Source organism: Clarias gariepinus, chromosome 25 (genome assembly GCF_024256425.1).
Source record: "Clarias gariepinus isolate MV-2021 ecotype Netherlands chromosome 25, CGAR_prim_01v2, whole genome shotgun sequence".
NCBI classification, from domain to species: Eukaryota; Metazoa; Chordata; class Actinopteri; order Siluriformes; family Clariidae; genus Clarias; species Clarias gariepinus.
Window position 1 is genome coordinate 13,174,674 of NC_071124.1, and position 26,602 is coordinate 13,201,275.

The 26,602-nt window shown below is 37.4% G+C and overlaps 1 protein-coding gene and 1 non-coding gene across 3 annotated transcripts; both read right to left on the reverse strand.

Moving 5' to 3' along the window:
- Positions 1-3,390: 3,390 nt before the first annotated feature.
- On the reverse strand, positions 3,391-3,464 carry trnar-ucu (transfer RNA arginine (anticodon UCU)). The gene has a single exon. It is a non-coding gene; the product is annotated as a tRNA-Arg (tRNA).
- A 7,275-nt stretch (positions 3,465-10,739) lies between these two features.
- Positions 10,740-25,066, reverse strand: sdhc (succinate dehydrogenase complex, subunit C, integral membrane protein). 2 transcript variants are annotated; one of them, XM_053487064.1, is made up of 6 exons: positions 24,967-25,066; positions 22,947-22,997; positions 22,605-22,706; positions 19,314-19,375; positions 14,640-14,803; positions 10,740-10,998 (listed from the first exon to the last, which is right to left on the reverse strand). In XM_053487064.1, exons 1-6 carry the CDS (start codon positions 24,981-24,983, stop codon positions 10,894-10,896), a joined length of 501 nt encoding a protein of 166 aa, XP_053343039.1. In that variant the 5' UTR covers positions 24,984-25,066; the 3' UTR covers positions 10,740-10,893. The 2 variants fall into 2 exon arrangements, with proteins under 2 accessions (XP_053343039.1, XP_053343038.1); XM_053487063.1 differs by having other exon boundaries at positions 22,605-22,709.
- Positions 25,067-26,602: the final 1,536 nt, after the last annotated feature.

Sequence of the window (26,602 nt, forward strand, 5' to 3'; positions counted from 1 at the left end):
CTGTTCCGGTATTCGTAGAAAGGGGCGGTTACGTCATTCGGTGATAGGGGATACAGGATATTCAATCCTGATTTATTTCCATATAAAATGCAATCAATAATTTTAGTTTGGGGCACAGTTATTTCAAAATGGTAGTATTGCCAAATAAGGTACGTGTTGAATCCTAATCAATCAATCAATCAACCAATCAATCAATCAACCAATCAATTAATCTATCTATCTATCTATCTATCTATCTATCTATCTATCTATCTATCTATCTATCTATCGTTTGCATTATCGCAGAATAGCTGACGAAATTCTCCGCAGAGCAGTGAATGTCCACGCGGTATTCTGGGCAGGTGTGTGTGTGTGTGTGTGTGTGCGTCTGTGTGTAAATATGTCTTATTTTTAACAGACTTGGAAAAAGGAAAAATAGCCAGGCGCTGATGAAGTGGGGGGACAAGAAAGAGAAGCGGCCCAGTTATCCGTTTAAAGGATTCCAGTGAGTCTAAGGTCACGCATAATTGCATCAGATCGACAGAACACTGCTATCACCCTCGTCCTTTCTGTCTCTCCCGAGAGCACTCTGAGATCCCGTATGAGAGAGAGAATGAGAGGCCATTGTGAAGTGACACCTCACTGAATGGGAAAACTGTAGAATAAATATGTGGGTAAATAGATAGATAGATAGATAGATAGATAGATAGATAGATAGATAGATAGATAGATAGAGAATAATTAAACCTTTATTGTCCAATTGACATATGCACATAAAATAAAAGAGTATAATTGAACAGCAAGCTACATATAAAAACTATGCATACATCAGTGAATAGAATTAGGCAGGTAGTTTTAAAAGAGTGCAAAACAAAAGTCACAAATAACTTAACACACCTGCGTGCTCTAGTTTAAGCCGACTGTATATCACAGTACTTTCTGATATTTTTGCCCTTTCCAGAACATTCTGAATCATTCTGCGTAGGCAACTTTCTGAAGTATACAGTAGTTTGATTTCCGATAAATTACATTCCACCCAGGCTACTAAGGCTCTTATCCAACCACCAACATTCCATTGTCTATTTTAGAATTTTTTTTAGGGCTGTTCTCTTGAAAATGCAAACATTTTATCCAAGACGTCTATGCTTAAGTATGCATACTTCTGCTTATCTATTCTAGATAATAGTTCGAGTGAAACTTAACATCGGCGTACCTTTTGAATTGGAGTGCTTAATATCAAACAGTTCGGCTGCAAAGGAGCCTCTTCATCACTGTGCGAGAGCCAATCAGTGCACACTCGTGAAAATCAATAGGACACTGATGTCTCTCTCCATCTCTCTGACAGCCCTTCTTTCTGGCTTTCCCTCTATCTCTGTCCACTCTGCATGCAATTCAAGCCAATTCTCTTCCCTTCAGACAGCCTCCTCTGGCAAGGCCTCAGACAAGTACATTATTGCTAAAGCAAATTGAAAGCAAAATGGAAAGGAGATGCTTTCCCGAAGCAGACACGTAGCTTCACGTTGAAGAAAAGGCAGTGTTTCTACATTAGGTTCACTTGTGTGTGTGTGTGTGTGTGTGTGTGTGTGTGTGTGTGTGTGTGTGTGTGTATGTGTGTCTTTGCTTTGCATTTTATTAGGTAAACCTACTCATTCATGCAATTACCTAATCAGCTTATTATGTCTTATGTCAATAATTTTGACCATGGCATGATTGTTGGTGCCATACAGTCTCTTTTGAGTATTTTTATAACCGCTTATGAGAGAGGTCAATGGAGAATGACCAGGCAGTTTTAAGCAGACAGAAGGCCTCCGGTAACTCATATAACCATTTTGAAAAATTCTCATGAGCAGAAATGCACAACAAGAACCTAGAGGCAGGTGAGCTACAGCAGCAGATGACAACATCTGATTTCACTTCTGTCAGCCTGGAACAGAAGTAAAACACACAAAAAAATATATAGCCTGCTATGATGACTCCCTATTTCTGCTGAGTGGCTGAGGCTCACAGATGGTAGGGTCAGAATGTAGTGCTAACAGCATAAATACATCCTGCCTCAACAGTCTAGGCTGGTGGAGGTAGCATAATGGTGCGGGGAATGTGTTCTTGGCACACTTTGGCCAATGACACATGCCAATTACTCATTGTTCGAATGCCACAGGTGATTTTATTATTGCTGCTAATCAAGTGTACCTTTCATGGATAACTTTCCATTCCACTTTCATGGATAAAAATCTTCTAAGACTGCTAATATTAGGAACATCATTTATACCTCCTGTTCATGACCCCTTTACCCCTCTAATATATTCAGCCTGTCCTAAATCAGTTAAAGCCTGTTTCTCTTGTGATTAATCTGCCCCTAAGGCACAATTCTGTTAAGAAGTCCCATCTGGCCTGTCTAGAGGACATCACAAAAGGGATATCAATATTCTTAGTTTTATCAATAATAATAATAATAATAATAATAATAATAATAGTAGTAGTAGTAGTAGTAGTAGTAGAAGTAGAATTATAATGATAAAAATAATAAACATCCTAGGATTGTTTTTTTTCCCTGTTATTCAGTTCCCTTTTGTTTTACTTTTATACTTTTCTTTGTTTGAGAAAATGATCTATGCCTTAATCCTGCATTATACACAGGAAGCAGCCAGTCTTCATTCTCTCTTCTGCAGTATGTTCAAAATGCGTCTTGTCTAGCACACACAAACATGGCCACATCTTACCTATTCTAGCATCTCTTCATTGGCATTCAGTTTGCTAGGGGATTGTGTTTAAGATCTTAGTGCTTGTTTTCTAATCACTTAATTGTTTTAGTGCCTTCTTACCTTGGTCTTACATCCTCACACAATCTCTAGGATACATATATCCCCTCACCAGATGTTCTTAGTTGTTCCAAGGTCTAGACTGTCCTTAGCTTAAAGGAAATTGTACCTTTGTGGTTTTTGCAGTAAGTTTGTGGAACAGTCTGCTCCTCCACCTTAGGGTTGAACTAACATTAGTGACCTTCAACTTGGGTTGGGTAAAATGTTTTTTTTTTTTCTGATTGGATTGTAAACCGGGTTAAGATATTTTCTTTTACTTCTACTATTTGTGCTTATGATTGGCTATGTTATGTATTGTGTATTCTTCCTTCATTTATTTGCATTTCTGCTTACCACTTTTGTCACCTTTTTCTGTTTTAAAATGTGCTTTAAATAAATCCGACATGATGGTACCACCCTCAATTTGTAAATGTCTTCATTTTATTATTTTTTCAAAGCACCTATTTAAGCAGAAAAAAAAAACAAGATGAACCCCAGTCAATATTACAGACCATCCAGTATGGCTTTGTGCATCATTCAGGCTATTTAGTTTCACATTCAGTGTGAGACGCATTATAAAAGACACCACCACCATGTGGTGTTTATTGGGTCGCATCTCTGCCGGGACTCGAACCCGGAGCCTCTGGATTAGAAGTCCAGCGCGCTATTCCATTGCGCCACAGAGACTGGGCCATCAGAGCTCCCGTACAGCGAGCTCAAATTCTGCATCATCACGCGCATCCTCCGTTTTCACCAGCATCAGGACCAGTGTATAGCTGCTGAAGTGCAATTCCGTAATGTGACGCTAGGGCGCGCTGGATTACAAAAACAGAAGGCGCAATGGCGGACCACAGTAAAAAAAAAATTAAAATAAATAAAAAAGGGAAATAAATGACGCTTTAAAAATATTTCTTTCGGTTGTGTGTGTATTTAATTCGTCCATGAAACAGGAGCTTTTTAAAAAATCATATAATCTAAATAATTCCCACACATTCAGTTTATTTCAGATTAATGTAAACACGTGATGCTTTTCAGGCGTGGGTTTATGTTCTCAGCCTTCCTTTAGGATTATCACTTCTGAGATGCTACGATGTTCAAATCTTTCATTAAAAAAGAAGAAACCTGGCTGAAATAGATGAGATGTTTAAGGAAATAAGGACAACAACAGGCATAAATAAGACATATAACAATTTTGCCCATCCAACCATATAACCTGTTTAGCAAATTATCTTTTGCACAGTTCATTAGATAAGAATGAGTTAACTAACATTAAACCTAGAGGAAAACAACAGGACAATAATAAAATAACTAAAATCAACCGACTTAAACGAGTCAGTCTCACTAGAAATCCGTGTCCTTCGTGGTCCACATCAGAACCAATAATAATTTTTAATGAACATTGCCAGATTCTGAGGTTTAATTATAAATCACAGAACATTTACACACATCAGTACAATGACAAGTCTCATAAAATGTGTTTCCCTTATTACACTATTTTTAATTGTAAATGTACACAATTACATTATGTCTCACATGCTGATCCGCTGTCCTCAAAGAGTGCAATAATCGTTTGAATGATCTCTTTATTTTCATCTTCTACACTGATTATCTAATACAGAGTCAAAGCAAGCCTGAAGCCTGTCCCAGGAAACCTCGGGCACATGGTGGGGTTCACCCTGGACAAGGTGCCAATCCATCTTAGGGCACACATGCACCCACCAAACACTCATTTACACACCATGGGCAATTTGAAACACCAATTAGCATAATCTGCATGTCTTTGGAATTTATGTTGCTTTTTAATGATAATATTAAATGTTTTGCATGTGTCCCTGAAATTGGTTGCTAAACTTAACACATTTTCACTGTCATGCTGAAATATTAGTGAATATAAAAACTTTTTAGAAATTCAAAAGTAAAAAAAACAAAAAACAGCACATAGTCACCTTCACAAATGAATCACTTTCCTAACAGTCCACTAAGTGCTCATTAAATGGTAACTTTAGCCAAAAATAAAGTGACTACATGTGCTCAGTTTATGCAACATTCTGATAATGTTATACATATTACAACAGTTATGATAATTGTTTGAGAATAGATACTTTGCAAAACTCGGCACAGGAGTGGGCATTATATTATATATATGTACAGTGCATCCAGAAAGTATTCACCGCGCATCAGTTTTTCCTAATTTTGTTATGTCACAGCCTTATTCTAAATTGGATTAAATTAATTTTTTCCCTCAAAATTCTACACACAACACCCCATAATGACAACATAAAAAAATTTAAAAAAAAGTTTACTTGAGATTTTTGCTAATTTATAAAAATAAAAAAAAATAAAAAAAAAAATCCGTAAGTGGAAGAAGTTCGAAAACACCAGGACTCTTCTTAGAGCTGGCCGGCCATCTTAACTGAGCGATTGGGGGAGAAGGGCCAAGAACCCGATGGTCACTCTGTCAGAGCTCCAGAGGTCCTTTATGGAGAGAGGAAAACCTTACAGTAGGACAACCATCTCTGCAGCAATCAACCGATCAGACCTATATGGTAGAGTGGCCAGACAGAAGCCACTCCTTAGTAAAAGGCACATAGCAGACCGCCTAAACTGCTCATCAGACCTGAGAAAACAAAATTCTCAGGTCTGATGAGAGTCTCTGGCCACTCTACCATATAGGCCTGATGGTTTCGAACCTCTTCCACTTACGGATGATGGAGGCCACTGTGCTCATTGGGACCTTCAAAGCAGCAGAAATATTTCTGCAAACCTTCCTCAGATTTGTGCATCGAGACAATCCTGTCTCGGAGGTCTACAGACAATTGCTTTGACTTCATGCTTGGTTTGTGCTCTGACATGAACTGTCAACTGTGGGACCTTATATAGACAGGTGTGTGCCTTCAACTGAATTTACCACCTGGTGGACTCCAATTAAGCTGCAGAAACATCTCAAGGATGATCAGGGGAAACAGGATGCATCTGAGCTCAATTTTAAGCTTCATGGCAAAGGCTGTGAATACATTATTCATATACATATTTGTAATAAATTTGCAAAAATCTTAAGTAAACTTTTTTTCATGTTGTCATTATGGGGTGTTGTGTGTTGAGTTCTGAGAGAAAAACATCTATTTGAATTGAATCTATTTTAGAATAAGGCTGTGACATAACAAAATGGGGAAAAAGTGATGGGTTGTGAATACTTTCCCGATGCACCGTATTTCATCCTACAGTCCAAAGACATGCAGATTAGGCTAATTTGCATTCCCAAATTGCCAATAGTGTGAGTGTGTGTGTGCCCTGCATTGGATTGGCACCACATCCAGGATGTACCCCGCCTCGTGCCCTCTCCATCTCCTGGGATAGGCTTCAGGCCCCCGCGAGGATAATAAGCCTTTTGATGATGTTTGTAATTTGATGATATTTCACGAACATTTTTCTTTGTAATCAAAACAACAGACTGTGATGTTCTAAAAGTTCATAATATAAATTTCATTACCTGTAAAAAAATTCCAACAGCAAGAGCAAATGTAAATGAACAGGACTAGCAATCCTAGTTAAGACAGAGTACTGATTACAATGCCGTAGAGAATTCTCTTCCCAAACTGAAATTGAAAAACATTTTTTAATTATACAATTCAGTCTATTTACATGTCCAGGATTTCCCCACTGGTTCACTGTCATAACTATTATTTTACCACTCATCCCTAAAAGTAGGTGGCGTAATGTATTTTAACAATATTTTGAAGATGGTGCTTGAATAGCATTGCCAAATTTCTGTAACCTACAATCAGGTTCACAAGTATTCAGACATTTACACAATATTTGTATTTTTATTTTAAATAAAGCAAATAAAATGTGATTAAAATGTGGACTTTCAGCTTTAATTTAAGTGTTTAACAAAAACATGTAACAAAACATTCCTGTTCCGGAATGCCATCAACTTTTTTACAGTCGCTCCATTTTCACATGTTCAAAAGTAATTGGACAACTGACTGATTTAAACAACAGCAGCAATTAAAAACTCCATTTTGATGGACAGTTAGGACAAATAAGGAGATGAAAGTTCTTGCATTGATTTCAAAGCTTGAATTTGCATTTAGCTGAGGTAGCTGTTTATGGGAAGTCTTAATATTCATCCCATGCAAGTTAAGGACACCATCATCATGCGGCAAAAAACAGAGACATAGCAAAAAAACTTTAAGAGCAGCCAAGTCAAAATTTAGTACATTCCTAAAAGAAGTAATGCACTGGGGAGCTGAGCAACAAGAAAAACGCTTGTAAGGCCACAGATGACTAAAGTAACTAAGGTAAATGATTGCATAATTCTTTATTGGTAAATAAAAACTTCTTCACAACAAAAGATTGTATCATCATTATTGTTGTCATAGTCTACAATCAAGAAATTCCTTGAAGAATGTTAATACAGACAGTTTACCTTAAGATGCAAACCACCATCTCAATTAATTAGAATTTTATTGAAAAGTTGATTTATTTCTGTAATTCAATTTAAAAAGTGAAACTCAAATATTGTATAGATTAACTACGCACAGACTGATATATTTCAAGTGTTTAAAATTGTAGTGTAAATTTTGGATTACAGCTAATGAAAACCCCAAATTCAGTATCTCAGAAAATTAGAATATTGAGAAAAAGTTTAATATTGGAGACTCATGGTGTCTCACTCTAATCAGCTAATTAACCCAAACACCTGCAAAGGTTTCTTGAGCTTTTAAATGGTCTCTCAGTCTGGTTCAGGGGCCACAAAATGTCACTGCTAAGGAATCTGGCTTTTTGCAGAGGGCTGTATCCAAGCGAATGAAGTGAAAATTGAATGAAAGGAAAAAATCAGGTAGGAAAAGTTGCACAAGCAACTGGGATAACCGCAGCGTTAAATTGATTGTGAAACAAGGTCCATTTAAGAAATTAGGGGAGATTCAACAGGAGTGGACAGCAGCTGGAGTCAGTACTTCGAAGGCCGCAACACAAACGTATCCAGGACATGGGCTACAATTCTTAAACCAGAGGCAACATCAGGGGTGTCTTACCTGGGCTAAGGAGAAAAAGGATTGGACTATTGCTCAGTGGGCCAAAGTTCTCTTTTCAGATGAAAGTAAATTTTACATTTTATTCGAAAATCAAAGTACCTGTGTCTGGAGGAAGAGAGGAGAGGCACAGGATCCAAGTCCAGTTTAAAGTTTGCAGGTGGTTTGGGGATTCATGTCATCTGCTGGTGTTGGTCCACCGTGTTTTATCAGGTCCAAGGTCAGCACAGTAATCTACCAGGACGTTTTAGAGCACTCCATGCTTCCCTCTGCTGACCAGGTTTATGGAGATGCTGATTTCAGCAGGACTTGGCACCTGCCCACACTGCCAAAAGTACTAATACCTGGTTTACGTACCATGGTATCCCTGTGCTTGATGGACCAGCAAGCTTACACGACCTAAACCCCTTAGAGAATCTATAGGATACCATGATAAGGAATACAAGACACCCAAGCCAACAACACGGGAAAGCTGAAGGCCATATCAGAGCTGGGATTCCATAACTCCTCAGCAGTGCCACAGACTGATCACCTCCATGCCACGCCGCATTGCTGCAGTAATTCATGCAAAGAGAGCCCCGACCAAGTATTAAGAGCCAATGTTCATACTTTTCAGTAGTCTGTGACACATTTTTTTATTATTATTTGTCTTAAGTAATTAAAATTTTCTGAGATACTGAATTTTGGGTTTTCATTATTTGTAAGCCATAATCATTAAAATTAAAGAAAATAAACATTTGAAATATATCACTGTGTGTAATGAATCAGCATGAGTTACACTTTTTAAATTGAATTACAGAAATAAATCTACTTTTTGGTGATATTCTAATTTTTTGAGATGCACTTGTACTTTTTGTCCAGACTCAGTCAAATGCTGCAAAACTGATAGCACAGTGCTTCACAGTACAGATGGCTATTGGCCACAAAGTAAATGGAAAGTTTTTAACGGGCCAAATCAGTCAACTGACCTCAAACCGACTGAGCATGCTTTTCACTTACTGAAGAAAAACTAAGGGTAGAAAGACCCATAAACAAGCAACGACTAAAGGCAGCTGCAGTAAAGGCATAAGAAAGCAGATCAAGGGAGGAAACTTATTTGGTCATGCCTTTTGGTTCCAGACTTTGGGTAGTCATTGACTGCAAAGTTTTTAAAACCACATGTTGAAAATAATCCTACTTTTTATTGGACTGTAAAAAAAAAAAAAGTCTGCAATTTTTACAGGATTAATGCAATATTTCAAAGTCAAAAGATTATTCCCATTACCCAAGATATATTGTTAAGAAAGGGGGAAAATATGCATCTAAAAATATTAAATATTTTCTACTCACAATGAAAATGTTTTTAATTTAAAATTGTCCATGACACTGTAGGCATATTTTACAATTTGCTTCTAAATTGTATGCTTGCAGTTAATTTATAAAAGAGTACAAGAGTTTTACCAACATTTATTTTTAACAGCCTAAGGTCTACTTAAAAAATGAATATAAAGTTAAATTAAAAAAAATTCAGCCTTCCCCCCCCTCAAAAAAATGTTTCGTAGTCAGTCATGTCTGCTCAAAGATAAAGGTATGAATCTAAGTTATATCCTTAGCATTTAAAGACAACAATAAGGATTATTTAAAAAATCAACACCAAAAAGAATAAAACAGAAATGATAAAATATTTTGCCGCAAATTGAAGTACATAATCCTTATGAATACCACTCAATTGATTTAACAACCATTATTGGTTACCCTAGCATTCTGAAAGAAATGTAGGAATCACAATTAAAATGTTTATATTTTAATAATCATTCATTTCTCCCCAGGGTCCATAATTCTATAATTTAAAAAAGGTTATTTTTAGGTTTATGGGGATTGATGGTTGCTGGTACGTCACAGTGATGCCTTTAACTGCTGAGATTAAATTCTTAATGTCTTTGTTACGTCTAAAACACTAGGGGTTTTCTTGTCAAACAGCAACGTGTGATGACATTTTTCATGAATAAAAGCGTAAAACCAATTGACATTTACAGAAGACTTCAAGCACAGTACGGTGCTGAGACCCCTAGCTGCTGTGAAGCATCTGAATGGTGCAAACATTTTAAAGAAGGCCATCCATCCATGAATGACAATCCTGGCCAAGGTGGCTCGCAGCCCACTGCAGTGGATCCTGTGAACATTCAGAGAGTGGAACACCTGTTTTTAAAAATTGACAGATAACTTGTCACAAACTTGCTGTGCAGTCCTGACCTCGCTCCAAGTGATGGCACACATGTTTGGGTCATTTACGAAGTTCCTGGGAGGCCAGCATTTTAGATGTGAAGCAGGCAGTCTGATCATGGCTCTGGAGTATTGAGAAAACGTCTTATCTTGATGGTATTTAAGCATGAGTGAAACACTGGGACAAGTGCATTAGTGTAGCAGGAAATGAAGAATATAATGTTATAAAAAGAAATAAACTAAGTTTTTACTCTCATAACAGTGTTCTGTTATTCTGCACAATCAAAAATTCAAGTTTGACTTAAACAATGGGTATACATTGTGGTTGCAATGCCAAGTGGACACAGCAAGAATCAGATCATAGTCAGATCCCGAGCATTTGTAAGGTATCTACTTACTACACTCTGTTGTTTTCCTTTGAGCACAATACTTATGCATTATACCAAAGTACTGTTTATACCTACATGCTCAACAGCAGTCACCACATTCTCCTCCCTTTGAGTGAATGTCTAGGTTTGTTTTCACTAGTTAACTAAATATTTATTTGAATGATTTAACACTTCCAACACTCAAATCAAATAGGGTGTGACTTCCTGAAGCATTAATTCAAAGAAATGAAAATTTCATAAATGTGGCTAGCAACAATGTTAATAATTACAAGTAAATCACTATGACAAACACTGCATTCTTGAGGTCTAAAAAGAAGCACACAACACATCATGAGTAGATGTATTTCTTAATTTACTTTATTAATGAGTCTGAGCCACAAGCAAGACCAAACAAAAACATTTCAATCACCTTCTGTTTATGCTCATTCAAAAAAAAAAAAAGAAAGAAAGAAAGAAATTCACACTTTTCCTTCTTCTTTACAATCAGGTTTAGAGTGCAGTCAAGGCGACTGATGTCAAAACAGTCAAAGCAATGACAATGTAGCCAGAACGGTAGACCTCTGGGATCTTAAAGCCCTTCCCTGCATCCCACGTCTGAAAGCAAAAAAGATGACGAGAATACAAATTAAAAAGTAGCTTCGGACCTCCATTTGACATTACGCACAATTGCACACTAAAATTACTGCATCGTTCTCTCACAGAAAGTCAAAGTTGTAATGGTATTAGTATAAAACACTTTCAATAAACTAGCAGAACAATTTGCAATGTTCCATATACACACAGAAATTGGAACAACTCCATGATAAAGTACTAATATCTTTATTTAGAGTTTTGGCAGCAGATGTGCTGTGGGTGTAGATAATGTCCAGATGTTAAAATACATGTGGCCATTTAAATTGTTAACAATTAAACCTCCCACAGTGGTAAATTATTTGTTCTGAAAGGTAAAAGCAGATGATAAAAGTTTGTGTTTCAGTATAGGAACCATTTCCTGCTGTCGCTGCTGAGTGTTTTGTAAGCATCATCATAGCGATCCTATTTCAAATATCCTGCTGATTTGTTGTTCGCACAGCAATTGTTTTGCTGAAGCAAAACTATATTTCCAATCAATTACACAATTCTATGCAAATGTCACCAGGATCCATTTATTGCTGAAAGCATACAAATGCCTGAAGACACAATGTCATATGAGTGCATGTCGATTTTAGCATGCAGTCTTCCTATGGAGTAATTTTATTGCTAAAAGTTTAGAGAGAGTTTAATGTCAGCAGGATTCCTACTCCTCTTTTGCAGCTCATATATAAACACATGTGAACACTGCTCCTGAAGCAATTATCTTTGCTCATGCACTGAACAGTATAGTTGCATCTGAAATTATGCTGCTTTCCCATGAATTTCAAAACGTCTACTCCAGTTCCAATAAATTTTGTTTACTCACAAGCTTTTAACCAATAAAAATAAGTTCCTGGTTTCAACCAATGGAACTGTTACTACTCCCCGACATTTCTGGCACATGAAACTGTGGAGAAACTCACATCACTTTAATGTCTCCTTACAAGTCAAACCTGCACTCATTTAAAAGGGAAGTTATCAGGTTTGCACTGAGCAATGATTTAAATTCAACAGAACGGTCTAATGATGGGGTATGTGCAAATGGATGTAATTATATAAAACATTGTTATATGCAAGTATTGCAAATCGTTATGAAGCGCTCCAGGTGATGTGTAAAATATTTAACTGCAGAGATGCTATTACAGATGAAATATAGATGTAATGAAAAACTCTTTGGTTTCTACAAGTCATAATGTAAAGAAAAATTGAAGAGATGGCTGCCATTTAAATATGGATCTTGATCCACGTTGCATATTTTCAGTCTTATTAATATCTTCGCAAGTGAAGCACATTGAGAGCTAACAAGCGCTGTTGCCTTTTTTCACCTTATAACCTGTTGAACATTTGTTATCTTATAAATTAAAAAATGGCAGAAACTAAATCTGTGTGCCTGTCTTCAATTAGACTTTTTTTTTTTACACAAACCTCTGCTTCCCTTCTATTCACATCTATAAGGACATTAAAAGAGAGGAAGTATATGTCAGAAGATAGATAGATAAATTTTGTCCTTTTCCAGTAATTGTACTTTGAAGTTTGCATTGATAGATGTTTGTACTGCAGCTACTAGAGGTACAATTAAAAATTTAAGTTGCTAGCTAACAATATATACTACTACTGACAGTACACCCCACTACATTTGTCAGAAAATCTTTAGATTCCTTTCAGAATCCACATTTTCTATGAGATACTATACCACAAAATACTCCCACAAATGTGGGCCATTGATTGCAAACAAGATTTGTTGATTTGCACAAACAAAAAGTGATTTTCTTAACAAATTCATTCAAACCCATGTTGCAAAAATGAGTACACCCCAATTTAAGTCTAAGGAGAAAAGCCCTACTTAAGACTACAAAATTCAAATTAACAGGCAGGCATTCAACCAAAGGTGAGTCTAATGATTAATTTAAGAGGTGTCCAGCAGACAGGTGACTATAAAAGGGCATTACTTAACAAAAGAAAAAGCCCTTCCCATTTCATGCTGTCAGCAATGGCTACACATGGAAGAGAAATGTCACAAAATCTGAGAAAGGGAATAATTTCTTTACACAAAAAGGTGAGGGCTACAAAAAGATCAGCAAAGCTTTATATATCAGTCAAAATACTGTAGCAAAATTAATACAAAAATTTAAGAAAGATGGAAATGCAACCATTTTACAGAGACATTTAGGCCATCCACAAAAGTTAACATCTCGACAGAAGCGTCTTCTGATGAGAAGGGTTGAAGAAAATCGCCATGCAATTTCACTGCAGTTAGCTAAAGCAGTAGAAAGCCAAACTGGAGTGACCATTTCCCATGACACCATATGGTGCACACTGCAGAGGAATGGCATGAATGGGTATTGCCCACGAAGGAAGCCTCTTTTAAAGCCCATGCACAAAAAAGCACGCCTACAATTTCCTAGGGCCCATGTTAAAAAAAGATGAAGACTACTGGGACTCTATACTCTGAAGTGATGCGACAAAGATCACTGTTCGGCGTCGTAAAGGTGAGGATTTCAAAGAAAAATGCATGGTGTCTACAGTGAAACATGGTGGTGGTAGTGTCCTTATGTGAGGCTGCATGAGTGCTGCTGGTGTTGGGGAGCTGCATTTCATTGATGGTATCATGAACTCAACAATGTACTGCTCTATACTGTAGAAGAAGATGCTGCCATCACTCTGTGCACTTGGTCGTCGTGCACTTTTCCAACATGACAATGATCCAAAACGCACATCTAAAGCTACTGTTGCATTTCTGAAGAAGAACAGGGTGAAGGTGATTGAATGGCCAAGTATGTCTCCTGATTCACGGGAATTCTAAAGCAACAAATTGAGCATTACTCTCCATCCAGCATCCAGGCTCTAAGAGAGGTTATTCTTAAAATATGAAAAAAGATAGATGTTGCAATATGTCACCAACTTGTTCATTCCATGCCTAGAAGACTTGGTGCCGTCTTTAAAAATCATGGTGGTTATACAAAATACTAGATGTAGTAGTTTTTGTTGCAAGGTGTATTCATTTATGCTTCAACCAATTTGAGTAAAACTGAAGATTTGGTGATCCAAGTTATATTATTAACCTTATTTCCATGTTATGGAGTTAAACAAGTGTTCAATAAAACTCAGCCTTGTAAAAATTTTGGAAATTGTTCTTTTGTTCATTGAGCTACTGATTTAATTCATACTTTTTAAAGGGGTTGTACTCATTTATGCTGAGCACTGTACATCCAAGTTAGACTAAGGTTAAGATTAAGGTTTGCCCTAGGGTTATCATAATATTAGGTAAATCAATTAACTATGCACCACTCACTCACTTTGCCACGGTTTGCCTAAATGACAGACCTAGACTGCTTATGTACACATTGTACCAGATGTGTATTCTGTGTTGGAATCAACTTCTCTTCATTCAGACGCATTAGATCACTAGAAAGACTCTGTAAATGTATGTGTGTAGTGCTTTCCATACATGAACTTACTGAAAGTGACTATGTGAGTAATACATTTTACCCAGTAGTAAGTGGCAGTGTGGCAGGTGCCATGGACACCAGCACTAACGTCAGAAAGACATGTTTCATATGTACAACAAAGAAGCTGCGCTGGGGCAGGGTGACTGCTTGTTGGAATGAGTCGTGTGTGATTACCAGGTGGCGGATTCCGTTGAAAGTGTGGTAGGCCACTGGGAAGGACAAGGCGAATTTGCCCGCGGTAATGAGAGCTGGACCGAAGGAGAGCGAGTGAATCAGATCCAGGTAGTAAGGAAAACTGCCTGGCAACACTAGTGCAGCAGCCGCAAACGCAGAAACACCTGAGCGAAGCAAAAAAAAATCTTACATATTATTATAATTGACACACTTATTTACACAGTAACAATACTGCTAATACTGAACAACATTACACCATGCTTAGTGGTAATGGGTACCAAATATTTATAAATATCAGACAAATATTTAAAGGACACTAACTGTTCGATTTGAACTAAAACCAGTCAATAGGATTCTTTTTAAGTCAGCCATTTGGCAACATTTATGGTGGCAAAACAGATAGTAAACATGTACTTCCTGTGTTTAAATGAATTTAACTAACATCCATTTTGGTAACTATTCAATTTAATTTTATTTATATAGCGATTTTAACAATGGTCATTGTCTCAAAGCAGCTTCACAAAAATGAAAGAAATTCATAAAAAAAAAAAAATTATAATTATAATAAAATTATATAATATAAATTATTATATATATAAATTAAAATAATAATAATAAATTGTGTATGTGTGAGAAAAATGTGTCTAGATAATGAGATGAATGAATGAAATTTCTCTGATGAGCAAGCCAAGGGTGACGGCTACATTGGCAAGGAAAAACTCCCTGAGATGGCAATAGGAAGAAATCTTGAGAGAAACCAGACTCAACAGGGAACCCATCCTCAAAAGGACATGTTTCATGTATTCTGCTTAAGCAAAGCCAGAGAATATTTTGAAATTATACTGACTTTTAATGGGGTTATGGTCACAACTCTGTGGTGACCAATTCATGTCTAAAAATGATGCTCATGCTCCCCGGACCTTTAAATGTGTTCCCCAAATCTGTTCACTGTGAAAAAAAATCCCACAACAGTGGGATGACAGAAGATGAATATTGTTGTTGGTCTTTCGGCTATTCCCAGCAAGGGGTCGCCACAGCAGACTATCCAGTCCGCACAACAACTTGGCAAGGTTTTTTTTTGCCGGATGCCCCTCCTGACGCAACCCTCTCATTTTTATCCAGTCTTGGGAAAGGCATTGCATCCAGTGGCTTCAGGTTTGGGCATTGGCTGGGAATCGAACCCGGGCCTTCCGCATGGCAGGCGAAACACCTACCACTAAGCCACCAGATGGTAAATACCATTACACTGATCAGTCACAACTTTAAAACCACATAAGCACTGGGTTCCTCTTGTGACACCGAGGTGGCTCTGGCCCTCAGGGTTTTGCTCCGCAGGGCCTTTACACATGTGCCACCAGGATGTTGGATGCAGATCCTATACTGCTGTGGGTTACAGGGTGGGGTCTCAATGGATTTGGAAAAGACTTGTTTGTTAGGCACAGCCCATGGATGCTCGATCGGAAATCTGGGAAGTTTGGAGGCCAAGTCGGACGCCTTGGGCTCTTTGCCTACGAAGCTGTGCGCGAGGTCGGTTGTGGTGCAGTTGGCATTCTGGTGTCTTTCTATATTAGTCAGCAGTGATTTTTTTCCTGTGATTTGTGCTAAATTAGCTTTTATGTGGGAGTGGAAAGGACGAGCTGGCCTTTGGTACCTGTGAGCATGGTTCAGGCTTGGGAGATCCTGTCAAAAGTTCACTGATTCATACAAGAAGTAGTTAGTGATCAATGTTGTTCAGTTCACCTGGCAGAGGTATTAGTGCTATAGCTAATCAATGCATAGGTTGCATAATATTGCGTTATATTCCTGCCACAATTCTGAGCGCATGGTTTGACATTTTAAGAGCAGACAATGCACTCTACACTGCGCGCTCAACAACTCGATTCTGCGCGTACAATGTCTCTCCTGCTCGCTCAACATGTTCTCCGCGCACGCGCGACTTCTCGATTCTGTGCGCGCTCAACTCTGCCTGCACGCGCGTGCAACGTTTATTTTCTGTGCGTGCTCGACTCTACCTGTACGCTCACTCAACTTTGACCAGTGCTACAAAATTGCCACAAAACCAGCCAATCACAGACATCCACACACTACTTCTGATTGGCTGTTTCTTCTCTATCAGCTGCCAATATCGACCGCATAACGCATACTATAATTTGTATATCGAACAAATCGCGCATGCGCGGAGAACATATTGAGCGAGCAGGGAAGACTCTGCATGCGCAGAATCGAGCTGTTGAGCGCGCAGTGGAGACATTGCACGCGCATAGAGTGCTTTGTCTGCTCTCAAAATGTCAAACCACGCGCTCAGAATTGTGGCAGGAATATAACGCCATAACATTTTTATTCTATAAACATCCCAATCTGGTAGACCAGAACCCAAATTTGGTATAAAGTTAATGCTTTTAACATCTTCAGCAAGTCTGTGCCACATTTTCCAAAATTTCTAGGAAGAGCTGCTTAATACAAGCATTTGTTTATAATTTAGGGAGAAATAAAACATCTGCTATTTATTAATGAAACCATATGTGTTTGGGTCCAATTACATAATATCAACAATTAGGCAACCAATGTAACAAAGGCTATAGAGTCTTTCTGAACCAAAGAAAGAAAAGGTTGAAGACATAAATGTAAGATTTACAAGGAATTAAACATCTGTCACAAGCTGGAGATACACCGTAGTACATCTAAGAGAGTCTAACTTTGGTATAATAGGTGCATCAAATATGTTTACACTGTAACAGATAATGTCTTGCACAGATTAAGGACTTTGTGTACCTAGTCTAGGATATCAGACCAGAGATCAGTGGATATTGTATTTCCCAAATCCATATCCCAGTGGGTGTTAATGAAACTTGAGGTTTGAGGGTAAAAAAAAAAGAAGATAAAATTCTGTTGTCAATATCAGCAAAGAGGCCATTCAAGAAATTCACATTGGCTGAATTTTATGTGCCAAACAGAATGTCGGGGAGTAGTAACAGTTCTATTGGTTGAAACCAGAAACCCATTTTTATTGGTTAAAGGCTTCTGAGTAAACAAAATTTACTGGAACTTTTAGCTGGTTAGTCTTGTAAAAAAAACTATATTGGCTTCAATTGGTCCTCGTTGGTGGCTTTAGAGCAGCAGAGTGGCTTGTCCTGGCTTTTACTGCAGATTAACTCCTACATTTGCTGAAGTGCCCAGCTGGCCCCTGCCATCCACTGGCGCGGCCTCAGTGTGAGCCCTTGTGACTTCTGTCGTCCAAGCGGTTTACCCTCGATGGCGAGGCCCCCATGCCCTCCTGCTTGTCGGCATCTGGTTCACGTTAGCTGGTGCGTGATCCTTTACTTACCTTTGAAGCTTCTGGAGCGAGTGGCACTGCATAGTTCACCTTAAGCGTCGGCCGCTTAACATCATTAGGTTTGGAAAAGGTTTGGGCACATGCCAGTCACTAGTTCACGGCGTGACAATATATAAATCACTTTTCAAACCCTTTTTGAAAGCACAGTGACTGATGGGAAATTTTCACGTCCACTTTGTCCCCCACATCGTTCACAGTTCCCCTTTGACGGAATAAACCTTAATATGGCTAAATACCTTGTGCAGTGTACTTCGCAGAGTACTTCAAGCCAATTGCAAAACACCCACTGTCTGCAGATGCTTGTAGACTGGCCACTTCCGTTCTTACCCTGACACACCCATCGCTCTGGAATAGGGTCAATCTGGACTCAGAAGGGGCAGTGGTAGCTCAAAGGGTTAGGGCACTGAGTTACTGATCAGAAAATTGGCGGTTCGATCCCCAGCTCCACCAGGTTGCCACTGTTGGGCCCTTGAGCAAGGTCCTTAACCCTAACTGCTCCAGGGGCGCCGTATCATGGCTGACCCTGCGCTCTGACCCCAGTTACGCTGGGATATGCTAAGAAGCAATTTCCCTCTGGGATTAATAAAGTTCTAATTATTATTACAGTATTATTATTATTATAAAAGCAACTGACCTGTTTTTATTGCTTCGCAATCCAATCTTTATTATTCTTGACAAACTGAAGCCTTTTATCTAGATTAGCTGCACTAACAATTGGTTTTTCTTATGGCCACACAGCTATTTAATACAAATCTTGCAAATTTTTGTTGCACTGTGTGAAAATGCTCCTACTTTCACTATTTAAACATAGTGTGGTAAAGTATCTCCTGTTTATGATGAAACTTTATCACGTGTTTATGTGATCACTGATGACATTCATTTATGATTTTTTTTCTGACCATATTTCTTCTGTTGAGTTGACAACTTTAAGTCAACATTATTTTTACAGGTTTTAAAAACACATTCTTAAATCAATTCCAGTAATTCGAGCAATCTCTGTATTTTTTTTTTGATGCATGCAATAATTTAAGACTTTTAAAACACAGGAACATCTTTTCAATGACAACTGGATACATCTTCCGACATGGTTGATTTAGCAATGAGAAGCTTCCTTACTGCATCATTTAGGGTTAAAAGAATTGTTGCCATCTAAAGCATATTAATCACTGCAGTAATTATCCAATCAAAGGCTCTTAAGTGTGTGCTCATTTAAATCCAAATGGGTCAGGCAGTGTAGTTATTACTGTAAGTAAACTGAAATATCTCATGTCTCATTGATTAGAGTGTTTCTAATTTCTAATTGTGTGTGTGTGTGTGTATGCGCGCACGGTTTTTATTACCTGCGCTGAGCCCTACGCCTGTTCCTCTGTGAGTGATTGACATCATCATGGGCACTGACCACCTGCAAGGAACAGTTACCATAGTAACATTAGCTCCTGGCATGGAGTCACCATAATGACAAAATCTCTTCAACGCACAATTTATATGACAAAAAAAAGCTTAACTTGACTGTAATTGCTTTGCATGCCATAGATGGAATGCTAAAATTAATTGCCAGAAATACCCTCCCATCCCCCCCATACAGATTTGCTTTACATACATAATCCAACTAGGCAAATATATTAAACATCCAAAGTGCATAATAATAATTTTATTTTTCAAACCAATTGAATATGTTTATTTTAACTGTAATTAAGGGCCAGTTTACAGTATAGCCAAAATAGCTTTTAGTTTAATAGTGGCTATGTTTTCTACAAATGAAACCAAATTAAATCTGAACACCAGAATCCTCTAGCATTACTCAGGAGGAAAAGGACAGTTGACCAGTCAAACATAATACAACAAGAAACATCATGAAAACTATGAGAGCATTTTAGACAACTCTTAAAGAATATCACAATACTAGAAAAAAATGTGGTAATATTTAATATTACTACAACAAATTACGAGTACTTTAAGGATCAAATTCCACATTTTCTTCTAGAAAAAAAAGCCACAATGTTTTTTGGGGAAAAGTCACAATTTTATGACAAAATGGTCCAGATTGGAGTAACATTCATGTATAAAATAAACTGGGCAACATTATTGTCCCAGTTGTTGACAAAGGAATTTCAGCCATTGGTTATGTTCAAGGTCATCAGAGGTTACCGTTGTTCTATAAGAGTGGAACTCTTGTACACTCAACTTAAACTCATTGGATGCATATGACGAACTTCTGGCAAGCCCACAACCAAAGGGCTCATTTGCTGGACTGAGTGAAAGAGAGATATTGTTACCTACTGACAACCTCAAACAACAAACTGTATAGTGGCTTGAAAGTAGACAAGCTTTCCCTAGTGGTTATCTAACTCAAGTGTTCCTTTTTCTCTGGTATGGAGCTCCTCTGCTCTCTGTTTTCCCACTATTTAGCATAAACATCTCACTATTAACACCAAGCAACAAGTCCATTTACAGTATCAAGCAGTTTGAAAAGCTTACTGCACACACATAAAATATCCATAATTTTTTAGTGGTGTATAGACTATATGAAAAAGAGACTCATTCGATATTTATGCCGAAACGGGAACATTTTCTAAGGTTCCGACACTGTGAGTATCGAGTTGTCTAGAAATTTGCACAACAACTTTTGCTTCCAACTCGAAAAAAACTAGAAACTAAAAAAAATAGCCAACTACAGAAGATTCCAGAGTTGCCCAGACAACTCTGGAATCATTTTCCGTCTCACGAGTTACTCACTGCAGTCTCTTGACTCGTTTACACACAGTATTTATACACTGAACCTCGTTCAAGTCAGTGTTTACTGTTATTTCAACCATATTTAGGTCAGTACAGAGTGAAACGATACAGCGTTCCTCCAGGACCACCGTGCTACATGCATGCAACATAAATTAACAGAAACTAACTAGGACACCTAATTAGCCGACTATCTACGACATAACAAATTGACACCATAAATCAACAAAAACTATTCTAAGTACTTTACAAAAGACCATACAAAGACAACAAAGTACACATGCAAAATTTGTAAAAGCGTCTGGTGGTGGTATGTATGGTCACCAGTCGTTCCGATGCCCATATACCGTGTAAAAATGGGCTACAACATAGAATAAACAGAAGTACCACTATTTTGGATCCAGAGCACTCGCTACTGCTGTACCGGCATCTTGGATCAACCTTCTTTGGTCTTTTTGCTCAAATCCTTACACTTGGGACCTACTCAAGATTAGGCAAGTGGTCATAATGTTGTGGCTGATCATTAAATGCTATTAAAATTAACATAACTTTTAAATAAATATGATTGATTAATTTGTCATTCTTAAAGAGATTAATATTAAGCAGATTATTTACAAAATATTAGTATGCAATACATTAATGATTTCATGTCATAAAATAAGATGTTATGCTTTAGATCAGTATAGGTATAAAGGTTATAGACCTCTTTCCATAGATTATTGTTCCAGTTCTGCACAGACTATTTTAAACTAGGCTTATCAAGGGTTAAGATTGCTGTATGCGGTAAAACGTTTGTATTAACTAGTGAAAACTTCTCGACTGTTGTCTTTGACATAAATGCGTCTACCTCCTGGAGGGGTTTTTCTTTGACAGGGAAAGAAGTTTCACTAATTATCCAATAAAAATGTATCAGGTAAACACATGAGTAGAAAAGTCTGACCTGATTTAATCAGAATGATGGGGGTGTGTATACCTTTAGTAATCAGTTCACTATGTAAACACTTCTTCTGATTGTTTCTCTCTTATCTGAATCAATATACAGTATCCTTTTTGTGCATGTTGACCCCATGTGGGCATAATATTAGGAGACATGAGATAAATTTCCTGGTAGGAAAGTTTGCTTCTACTGTATTTCTGATTAGTAAACTCTATGAGAATATTTCTCTCAGCCCAGTCTTTGCTTTAGACTTTCCTTCACCGAGGAGAAAGAACGGATTGGCTCTCCTTTTCACAAGTAATAAATCATCTAATCAATCATAGGTGAGACAGAATCCTTAAAGCCAGCAAGAAGCCAGGACTTATCAGAAAAGATGGGAAGCCTAACCTAACCTTACAGATGTAAAAATACTTCTTGTTATGTTTCTGGCAGATTCAAAGCTTCCACTTTGTGCACGAGTTATATTGAAAAAGGTTATATTCTGATTACAAGCTTTGTGCATGTAAAAGTACATCTTTTTGCGTCAGTGTCCATGTGAACTGTTAAGTTGCAATCTTTAATCAGAATAATTCAATGAGGTGGAAGAAATATTGTCCAAATGCAAAAAATTGTCAAAATTTTAGACCTCTTATCTGCTTACTTGCAATAGAAATAATGATGTAATAACAGCCAATTGCTGTATTACTTTTAGGCCTTTATACAGGTGGTCCTGCATAAAGTGCTGTAATTCATATACCATTTACCCAGTTAATATTCCATCAAATCATATTCATTATTTGTATATATAAAAGGATGCATGTGTTGAAAATAATGTTGCTAAATCCTTTTTCAGGCTATGATTTAAAGCTTAATTTCTCCTGGTGTCCTAAACTTGAAGCATCCTGATAAAACTAGACTAGACCTATAGTTTTGCCACATGGTGAGTGTCAGTGTTTAGACTTTATACTCAAACACACATTACCTATAAATGGTCGCGTGAGGAGAAACCGGTCTGTTGAGCTGACTGTTTTTGGCCCAGAATTTGTCCATTTCCTCTTTTGCTGAGGTTCCCATGGGAACAGCACTGCTCAAATACAAAAGAACAATCAAAGTGTTAATGTGATCTTTCATAAATGTCTTCATAATATAAATTATGCTCAATAAAACAAATATCGTTTAGTGAAGTATTTTATTAATTGCTTTTTTCTTTTTTACCTTTAGCACTTAGCAGATGACTCATGTACCTTATGTACATCTTATTAGTTTGGCCAGACACAAGGAATATGTACCAGTAGGATACAGACACACAGACAGAAATACTTACTGTCTACAAAGCTGTGCCCGTGATGAACACAGACCCTGCCGGGCAGCCATCCTAGGATACAAGGAAAAAAATAAGATGCAACAAAATTAGCAATTTGATGAAAATCAGAGTTGCACTGTTAGAACTTCTTGTTAGTCTTTTGGCTGCTCCCATCGAGGAGTCACCACAGCAAACAATCCAATCCGCACAAACTTGGCACAGGTTTTACACTAGATGCCCTTCCTGACGCAACCCAACCCATCCCATCCTATCCCAACTTCTCAGGGCTTGTGACCAGTACTGTGTCTAGTGGCTGGGGTTTGAGCATTGGATGATCTTGCAGTGATATAATTTTATTTAGACAATACTATTTTTCCAAATAATATTGTATAAATTAATATCGGGGATACTATAACTCTTCATGAACAAGGAAAACAATCAATCAGACCACCAAATCAGTGTGAGGAATAAAAACAATAAAAAAATTAAATATTATATAAACGATAAAATATTCTGAAGCATGATATTCATTTTTTAAATCGCTGATGAATCCGTTAGTGACCTTTTTTTGATCATGTCTTAATCTATTAGATTAAGTTGCAGTGATGTCGAAGGTAACCCTAAAAAAAAAGGTACATATTTAGATGGATATATTGTACTTTTAAAACAAATCTGATTGTGCATTTACTTTTTGGATATCCAAGCATCACTGATAACATGGGCTTATGCACTTCTTTTTGTATGAATATTTTATCATTTATATCATTTTATTTTTTTATTGTTTTTATTCCTCACACTGATTTGGTGGTCTGATTGAGTGTTTTCCTTGTTCATGATGAGTTATGGTACCCCTGGATACTACAGAACCACTAGGTTTGGGCTTATGGATCTTTCAAATGTTAATGTAATTTATTGGTCTCTGAATACTGTGCAGCACTGTAGAGAACAGGTGTAGCTCAGTAGTCAAGGCATTGTACTACTACTCGGAAGGTACCAGGTTTAACCCCCACCACTACAAAGTTGCCACTGTTGGGCCCTTATTCAAGGCCTTAAACTCGCAATTGCTCAGAAGCATGCTATTGTTAGTCCTTTGAAAGCTCCAGTCAAGGGGTAGCCACAGCAGATCCACATACACAACTTGGCACGGATTTTACGCCAGACGCGCTTCCTGAAGCAACCCTCACATTTTATCCGGACTTGGGACCGGCACTGCATCCAGTGACTGGGTGTGGGAATATAATAAGATAAGTCGCTCTGGATAAGGGCGTCTGCCACATGCAGTAAATCTAAATGCAGTGGGTTACTAGTTTTCACCACACTTATATTATTCGCTGTTTATTTTTAACGCACCAAGTGCACCATGTTTATTTACCCCTTGGAACATCTGATACAGTGCATATGCAGTCTATTTTCCCCGGGATCGTGCTGGCATCTTCTTTACTTTTAATGAAACCAGAGGAATCTCACAATTCCTTTCATCTGCCATTTATCTCTAATCAACTAGACAACTCTCTGAAGGGCTGCTACTACACACAGCTTTATTTGGCACGTTTTGATTGTGCACTAAGGGTACAGAGGAGGAAATTATGTTAATGTCAACGAGTGCCTTAAATATTTAAAGGAACCAGATCGTGGAAGAAAACAAAACAGGAACAAGTGAATCTTAAAATCTCAGTGGTTTTGGTCGAACATGTAATTAGAGCAAGCTAAGGAAGAGTTAAAGTAAATGATTTAAATAAACTTAAAATAACATTTAAACCAGACCCGCTTCACTCAGACGCACCCGCTAATAATCCACCAGGGGATTTATGAAACACACTCCTGTAATAAATCTTTAATAATTAACCCTAATACACCTCTATCTGTTTAGCTAGCTCAAAGCTAACCCGAGGGAGTGTAAATCCTGACGCGCACTCGCAGCACCAAGCCCTCGCCCCTGCGTCTCACTGGCAGTCACAATACAGCGCTGTCCAGTGTTTCAACTCTTACAGTGTAACCCAGACTATACTCAATGTTTAGCAAGAAGTCACTCTGCACTGACCTTAGAAGCAACGCCATGTTTTCTGAGAGGAGGAAATGACGTAGGCGGAAGTAAGGGTTGGATCAATGAACGCGGATTTCAAGTAAAGCTGCGCGTTCACGCAGAACTTTATCGTCAAGTGGAAACATCACGTGATTTATATGACTCTGGTGTCATTTACAGTATAAATAACATACGTTTATCTGATAAAATATAAAATATCTCAACCAAAAACACATCTGAAGGACAGTATTTAATACAGTATTGGTTAGGTGTTTAATAACTACAGTATATGGTTGATAATGTACTGTATGAGTCTGGGTGGGTGGGGCCTGGGCTCACAGGCACACAGTGTGTGTGTGTGAGAGAGAAAGAGAGAGAGCATGTCTATGTATCTATATTGTCTTATGTACTGACAATAATCTGCTGCCCATGCATAGTGAGATTTTAAAATATTACATTTAAAAGAAAAAGAAATAAGAGATAAACCCTTTTGTTAAAATGCCTTATTAATCACTATCACTTGATAGGGTGCATAAAACAAAAATAAGGGATGGAAAGGGCTACAATTGCCCCTATGCCTTCATACATAAGAATTTTCACCACACGTCCCGGTTTGACTTGCCCTCATATATTATTTTCTTATTCTATATAGTACATCTACTGTATAAGCAATTTGGGCTTACAAAATATTTGTAAAAGTTGTAAACATCATTTACAATACAGCTGAAAAGTTTGGGATCACTTTCTTACTCTGTGGTTTGTACCTTTTTATTTCTTTCTAAATTGTAAAACAAAGCTGTTGATGTCCAAAATATTCAATAATCTCCTTTGAACAGTCATATTGAGATATATCTGCCACTAAGGATCTGTAAAGCCTTCAGCTCTAATCTAAGCTCTTCTCCTCTGTTAAGTTTTGGTCTTGCTTTCTTCAGAAGATCTTCATCAGGACCAGTTTCATCATGGGTTTTGCAAATTTACTTGACATTGTGGTTTTTGCAAGAACTGTTCCAGAACGGTTGACCTCCCTGACTTAAATTAACAACTGACTGTCGTTGTTGTTACATATTTTTCTAATTTCATATGTGTTATTTCATTGTGTTGAAATCCCCAGTATTGTAGAATAGAAAATAAATTACTAAACAAAATGAAAAAAATATTTTTTTAAGTGATCTTAAACTTTTGAGCAGTACTGTATGTAATATCATAAATAAATTAGTTAATATTATTTTCTACCTGGTTGGTGTACATTAAGGCTTGTGGTACAATAATCACAGTGTAATTATAAATTATTGTATATTGCTGATTTGCCTGTCTTAACTTTTGCCTTAATGTTAAATTTTACTAATGTGAAATTATGAAAAAAAAATATGAAATGATATCCAATGTTATATAAGCTACTGACACAGCAAGGTAAAATAGTGATATACCCACCTACTGTACTACGTACATATCTTGTAAATTATATATTAATATAAGGTATAAGAGATAACAGATACGTACCTTTACATTTTGCCCGTTTCTCTTTTTCTTTTCTTTTCTTTCATTTTATTTATTTATTTATTTTTAAATAGACAAGCATCAGGACATTACACGCTCTCAATGAAGAGTGATGACGAAGAATGTGTAGAATAGTCATATATTATACTTAATTATT

What these genes read in the sequence shown, in the direction of transcription:
- sdhc (XM_053487063.1), bottom strand. An exon ending in CGGGCACAGCTTTGTAGACA is followed by an intron (nt 22,710 to 22,946) that starts GTAAGTATTTCT and finishes TTTGTATTTGAG; the next exon opens with CAGTGCTGTTCCCATGGGAA. An exon ending in CCTCACGCGACCATTTATAG is followed by an intron (nt 19,376 to 22,604) that starts GTAATGTGTGTT and finishes TGTTCCTTGCAG; the next exon opens with GTGGTCAGTGCCCATGATGA.